The 7,366-nt window shown below is 43.0% G+C and overlaps 1 protein-coding gene across 2 annotated transcripts in view; it reads left to right on the forward strand.

Moving 5' to 3' along the window:
• LOC107265900 overlaps window positions 1-6,980 on the forward strand; it is a 31,920-nt gene extending 24,940 nt beyond the window's left edge. The window contains exons 9-11 of one of the 2 annotated variants that reach the window (XM_015735803.2): window positions 1,319-1,637; window positions 6,379-6,840; window positions 6,917-6,980. In XM_015735803.2, coding sequence (XP_015591289.1) covers window positions 1,319-1,637; window positions 6,379-6,840; window positions 6,917-6,945 — 810 coding nt within the window. In that variant the 3' untranslated portion in view covers window positions 6,946-6,980. Of the gene's footprint in view, window positions 1-1,318; window positions 1,638-6,378 lie in introns of both variants that reach the window. The other variant, XM_015735802.2, reaches the window with a different exon arrangement.
• Window positions 6,981-7,366: the final 386 nt, after the last annotated feature.

Consider the following 7,366-nt stretch of genomic DNA (forward strand, 5'->3'; position numbering starts at 1 on the left):
GGGGGGGGGGGGGAGACGTATCGTTATTTTTTATTTGCGGCGATTTTCAAGGTTTTCCCAAGGTTTTGTTTTTTTTTTAAAATGGAAACCTATATTTTTTTATTGCAGATTGTTATGCTATATAAGAAACTAATTAACTTTTGTTTGAAATATTTTTTAATAGGATCAGTATTTTCAATGTTATTTCAACGTTAAGCGTAGGCCCCGAGATTGTTAATAAGTATAGCGATTTTGTAGATACGAAAATCGGAAGAGCAGATCAAAATTAATTAACGTTTTTTTCTTGAATAAATAATCTATTTATAGTTAATATTGCCAAATAATATTATAATAAGTGTTGAAAATGATGTCTTTCAATATCAATGCATTTTCGAACTCTCTTGAGATAATTTTTAAGTTAAGTAACTAATTTTGTTAATTATTTAATAAGTTAGTACTCATGGTTTCCGGATGGAAACCGCGTCTGTGTTCAGCTTCTGCCGACGTTTCGCAAACGTTTCAGTCTGCATCTTCAGAGCTAGGAGGCTCCGATACTGAAGCTCCCTTTTGTCAGGAAGTCTTAATATACCTATGATTGCTCATGCGGATCAGTGCTCCAGCCAATCATAAGTTGTTTTTAGTGGATCAGCTGATCAATTAAAAATAAAAACAACTTATGATTGGCTGAAGTACTGATCCGCATAAGCAATCATAGGTATATTAAGACTTTCTGACAACAGGGAGCTTCAGTATCTGAGCCTCCTAGCCCTAAAGATGCAGATTGAAACGTTTGCGAAACGTCGGCGCGAAGCTGAACACAAACGCGGCTTCCATACGAAAACCATGAGTACTAATGACAATATTGGCCGCGAAAGCCTAAAATTTCTAATTAATAAGTTAGTTAATTTTGTTCTCCTCTTATTGAAAATACTGGTCCTATTAAAAAATATTTCTAACAAAAATTAATTGGTTCTTTGTACAGCATAACAATCTGCAATAAAAAATATAGGTTCCTATTTAAAAAAGCAAATTTGATTTTGGGAAGACCTTGAAAACCGCCGTGATTAGAAAATTACGGCACAGCACTTTCTTTCCCCCTCGAAGCCAAATGAAATTTGTTCGACCATTTTTTTCGTAAAATGCTTCCTTACTGAGATATTCATTTGTGCCAAATTAAACGACTCACCCCTTATAGCTGTAATACACAGTGGAAATATTAGAAAGGATATTTTTGTTATAGCAGAAAATGAAGGAGAAAGAAATTTTGTTTCCAACTTACCATTTTTTAGTTATAACTCGTTTCATAGATAATTCGCCTGCCATTTGTCTTTTGCTCCAGGGCTTCGAAAACGGTTCCTTTTCGAGTTTTCCGATATCGCCGCATAGTCCTGAGCCTGTTGAGAATCTCCTTTATCTCGTAACTCTGGTACTACGGCAGGCGAGGGAGCAGATTTACGTGATAACGGATTGTCGGAACCGGAAACAGGAGCGACGCAAGCTCAAAAGCTACGGACGCAGGAAGAGCAACACAGCGACCTACTTCGACAGATCCGTTGACGTGCTTGTTGATCTGATAAGACGTGATAGAGAAACTGCTTATTTGGATTTAGAGAGTAACTCTATTATGGCCAGAACGCTTCTCAAATGGTTATATTTTGGTGAGTTTAATTACGAAACAGTAAACGTAATATGATAATAAATGATAAATAAATACCAAATAAATGTTACACCTTAAATTTCTTTTTATATGCCTGTTTTCATTTGAACAATTCTAATACACGTTTAACTTGAAAATCAACAGACGTGAGTAATTCGAGCATGTAGAATATTGAGAATGACTGGCCCTGCAGAAAGGGAAATAAGATAAAGTACCGTAAAGCGGTAAGAGTAAGCTCCTTGCGTCGTTTGTTATAGCCCGTTGTGAATATCATTTTGCCGACTGGGAAACTCGATTAAACTTCCCTGAGGTTCTTTGAAACATTTTGAACTTTCAGCGCAATAAGTTTTTCAGGACTTCGGAAAGTGCTTACATGGTATCGTCTTTCAATTTTAGCATCCTTATGCATATTCTACATAATAATATGAGTCCTTCCATTACATTTTGAGGGCCACATCTATTCTTATTGTATACCCCTGATGATATTATAGGAGTTTGTATATAGCTACAAACGTATTCTTGCTTGTATTGTGTATCTTTTATATATTGTGACGTATATTTTCGCCTCGACTTCACCGGAAAATGCAAGACCGACCGGCGCACAACTTACGCGATTCCTTCGCGTTCCAGACATCCCACGGCTAACACATCCTAAACTCGAAATACCTACGGTATTGTCGGGCGCCAGGTTTCAAAAGGGGAACCACGTATCAATTCCTACGATTCGTTCGTTCGTGCCTCTATTAGTTAACTCAGCTCCGCGGAGGCGTCGGGGATCTTTGAAATTAAGAACAACTTCAACCAAAAAGGAAATATACATCGGCTTTTTGGGTCAACAATAACAAAATCAGACTTCATTTCGTGCGTCCATTTCTAGCGCGACCACGTGTGTACAAAAATTTCGATTCAACAATTTCGAGAATAAATAACGGACCCAATAAGATCGCGATTAAAACAACAAAGTAATTTACAAAGTTATGAGGGTCTAAAACCTAAAATAATGCCTTTCGAACTCGTGTTATACTAAATTTCTGCTGACAAATTTCGCGATCTATTTCGCGCAGTCAAATTCTTACAAGTCAATAAATACAGTCGTACAGTCCGATATAAATTTCACATTTCCGAATTTAATAAATACTTTCGCACGATTCGATACATTTCAACATTTCCAAAAGCCCATACATACGTTTGAACAATTCGCTATACGGTTCAAATATAAACAATCTCAATACATGAGTCGATTCTACAATATAACGCGATCTAATCGCGACACTGCGAAAAACACGACCTCAAGGACCGCTTCGTGCCTCTCGGCAACACGTCCCTAACTTGAACGCGATACAATGTATTTCGGAGATCAAACACTCAACCATTGCCGAGAGAACCAATCATTCAAACACATTCATACTCGAATAGCTTCACAAAATGCGCGATAAATATCTCCACTATGGGCAACACATTTACGCGAACACGGTCCCTTGCCGGTCGGCGGAATCTCGTACACTAAACGAACGCGATTCTACCTGTGGAAACTTCTCCCACGTGCCTACAGACACCAGTTAAAAACGTATGAAACGCGGGGTGTTATGAGATTGCATCGCTCACAAAAACAACAAATCGCTTACCGAAATCTCTACGTCTCTTCATTCTGGAGAAATTAGCCCGTTAACGCGGCCTCTGACAACGTCCTAGTTCTCCTCAGACTTTAAACCCAAAAAACAAAATGGCTTAAAACACGACTCGCGTCGTTGACAGTCCAGGCAAGAAGAAGGATTTCGCCTTCCCTTTCATTCGTAATCGGCAGCACCGGAGACGATCATCCTTTCTCTTATCAACTAGCAACTACAGCTGATTGGTCCTTCGGCCCCAATCAGAAATCTGCAAAGTGGCACCACGCCCTACAATTCAAAATGCGTTTTCGCGACAATTCATACAGATCGGGCACAGCGATTAACGGCTGTCCTGCGATGGGCTTCGTCGTCCCATAGGAATTCACAATGGTTCACCAGGCGTCCCCGCATTCTCAGTTCGCGAGTCTTCGTTCCTTTCGTCGATAGCGGTGGGCGGCCGTCACGCGTTGTGGTGCGTTTGCAGGTGCTTCGTCGTTCGTAGGTCTCTGTCACGCGGCATGAGTAATAGCTTCCCGCTAGTTACTTGGTACGCGTAGACCAGTTCATTTAGCTCGGGTGAGATCGTGCGTAGAGTTGATCCAAGTCGCGAGATGATTGGTGCGCGCAGCTAGGGCCCCGCTGGTACTCTGACGTCACTCAGCCTTTCGTCCTCGTTCTTCCCCCGCCGATGATCCATCGCTGGTTCTTCTCGAAATTGGGTAAGCTCGCGAATACAATACTCGCGGCATGGGAAATAGCAAAAATCAAACAACAGAATCGGAATCAGCAAATTCGTAACATTGTTGGCCCTTGAGGTGATGGGATCTTGCCTGGATTATTTTCTAATTCGCGTTTTTCCGCGTATCACTACAGTTCCCGCCGAGGACCTGACGGGGTAAAATCTACCACGTCACAATGTATAATCACTGAAGGGCATACAGTTGTGTGTATATACGTATATATAAATATGTCAAAGGGCAGTTTCCAGGACATGCAGCACTCACAACGGCAAGCCGATGTATTTTGTCTAAAAAAAAACTAAACATTGGGACATGTGGCATTGAAGTTCTAACCTAATCTAACCAAACGAAGCCATTACTTAGCCCGTCACAACTCTGAGTGTCGACCACAAACATTTTTTGGGGAAAATTCAATTTGAGGGCCGCTTAACGGCCCTGGAAATTTAAGTTGCATATAGAATACTTCCAAGTCAATCCTGGAAAACACCAAATGTCCTCATAACTGCCAATATTGAAGAAAAAAAGTCCTGGAAACCACTTTTCAATATATTCATAGATATGTATCTATACATATACATGTACTGTAACGTATTTCCTTTAACTTGACTCGACACCGATAGCAAAACATACGAGAACGACTATCTTCGAGAACCAACCTCTGGTGAGCACTGCACTAAGGCACTGCACTACACCTCCGTAACACTCACAGGAATTCATAGAATTGCCTGGATATCACGAGAACAACGCGAGAACTGTACGAATCGAGAACTTGCTATATCATAGCGAAACACGGCAAGAAAAACTATCAACAGATAGCACGGGAGCACGAGCCAGCCCGTGACACCTCGGTCGATGCTTCGAGACAGACTGCTTTGACAATAGCCAAATCCGAGAAATAATCATTCTGATTGATCGAGATCCTTATAGCCGATAACTCTTATCCTTTCCTTTAAGTTGTCCCTTTAAACCAAATCGAGAGCGTTCCTTAGCGAATCGTTACGTAACAACTGGAGATCCTCTACGGCTGCTTGCATCCTTATCTCGGGTCAGGGGGTTCCTCCCCTGCCCTTAACCGTAACAAACTGCCCGCTTTAAAGCCCTTTGCCCATCTCCAGCAGGGCCTAGGTATCTCACCCGGGCTTCTGCTGGTCCGTGGAGATGTCTCCCTCGGGTATTCTCCTCTGCCGGGCAACTCGGTACGTCGAGACTATCAACCGACAACTCTTGTATCTCCTTCGAGTCGTCCCTTTAAACCAAATCGAGAGCGTTCGTTAGCGAATCGGTACGTGATTTTTGGAGATCCTCCACGGCCGCTTCCCCAGGGCATCGGGCGACAGCTGGGCACCACGTCCTTAACTCAGGCAGGAGGTTCCTCTCCTGCTCTTAACCGTATTACAACTATCTCCGCCCGCTCTACAGCCATTTGCCCATCTCCAGCGGGGCGCCGGTATCTCACCCGAGCTTCCGCCGGTCCGTGGAGACGTCTCCGTCGGGTACTCTCCTCTGCCGGGCAACTCGGTACGTCGAGACTATATCCCCACGGCAGATTCGAGCACCTCGGTCTCCGTCGGGTACTCTCCTCTGCCGGGCAACTCGGTACGTCGAGACTATCTCCCCACGGCAGATTCGAGCACGTCGACCTCAACTAAACAATATCGAAATCTTACGAGAGCCTTGACATAACTGTACGAATCAACCCGAGAGCGTAGTTTCTAAGCAGGGTGGCAACCCGAAGGGAACCAGAAATCGAGAACGTTATCTGTATCGGTCACCGGACCCGCCTTGAACCGTGATTCGAAAAATCACGTCACAATACATATACAGGGTGTCCCAGAATTGCTTTTGGACTGGAAAGTGGGCGATGCCCGGAGGTGCCCTGAGTACCCTCCCGCAAACCGTTTGTCAAAATTCGCGATAGTTTTTAAATGAGAAGCACTTAAGTGCGACCAATCAGAACGAAGGATTTCCGCAGATTCACTCGCGGATGCCAAAGATAGCTGCTTTGCAATAGCTTCCCACAAATTCCGCGTTTGTCAACAAATCCTACGACGCTCGCTCGGGCTATGAAACAATTGCTAAACGCGGAATTTGTTGGAAGCTATTGTAAAGCAGCTATCTTTGGCATTCGCGAGTGAATCCGCGGAAATCCTTCGTTCTGATTGGTCGCACTTAAATTCTTCTCATTTAAAAACTATCGCGAATTTTGGGAAACGGTTTGCGGGAGGGTATTCAGGGCACCTCCAGGCATCGCCCACTTTCCGGTCTAAAAGCAATTCTGGGACAACCTGTATATACGCCCTCGGGTGAAAATTTATTCATGCGTTATTAAGACTTCTGTGTTCTTGTGTTGAATATTTCCACATCCTAATTTTTGACCTTGTGGATGTTTCAGCCATGGAAAATGATAAGAAGACCCTGGGTCCAATTCTGCGACCCTACCTTGGAAATCTATTTAATTCCTCCCACGAGAATGCCTGGCACGTCGAATCTTGGAAGAAAAGACGTGAGATCCTTGCCACGGAGATGAGATCCTTGGCGCTTTTTTGCAAATTGGTTACAGCACAAGAGGTTTCACCTGCGGACGGTATAGTCGAGGCTCTGTCAAAGGGCTGGTTATGGGCTGAAAATATCACAAGGATGATCGAGAGATCCGATCAAGGGTTGAAGTTGGTTTTCATAACGAGCACCAGAGTGATCAAATATAACTTGACATTTAGTAATAACAAAGGACTGAGTACCTTCTCAACCTGGAGCAAAGCCAGGAACATTAGTAACGCCCATAAGAGAACCACCATTGCCACGGCGAATATGCTCACTACGTGTCTGTTACAGGAACCATCTCCTGTAACCCAAGGTTGGTTTGATAATGAGATTATGATTAAATTTAGAAAAATTAAACAATTGCGTATTAATTAAATTGCGGTCTACAGTCAGGATGGATATACAGATGATATTTTAAACAGACGATATTCACGGTAGCAAGTTGTTTATCTGATCTAGATTGATAGACGAAAAACATAATAATTACGTAATACAATACTATTATGAAATATTGTAAAATTACCCTTTTATATACTGTGACGTGTACCGTTCATCGGCGTCGCCTACAAATAATCCGTGGCTGCTCCCAACGTGCTGAAATCGAAGAAAAAGATCCGAAGATCTAATTGTTGGGCGCCAGGTGCGGCTTTCCCGCACCACCATCCCTCACCACGGCCGTTTTCAGGTTTCCGGGCGGCTCAGCCTCAGCTCACTGAAAATGGTAGAGGGGAACATGGGGGCGACGAGAGAGAATTTGAAGTCAACGGATAGACGCGCAAAATGATAAAACAGCGAGTAAGATACCGTTCCGTTTATTACCATCAAATAAACGGCGGATT

The sequence above is a fragment of the Cephus cinctus genome, unplaced genomic scaffold (genome assembly GCF_000341935.2).
Source record: "Cephus cinctus unplaced genomic scaffold, Ccin1 Ccin1_scaffold0242, whole genome shotgun sequence".
In the NCBI taxonomy this organism is placed as follows: domain Eukaryota; kingdom Metazoa; phylum Arthropoda; class Insecta; order Hymenoptera; family Cephidae; genus Cephus; species Cephus cinctus.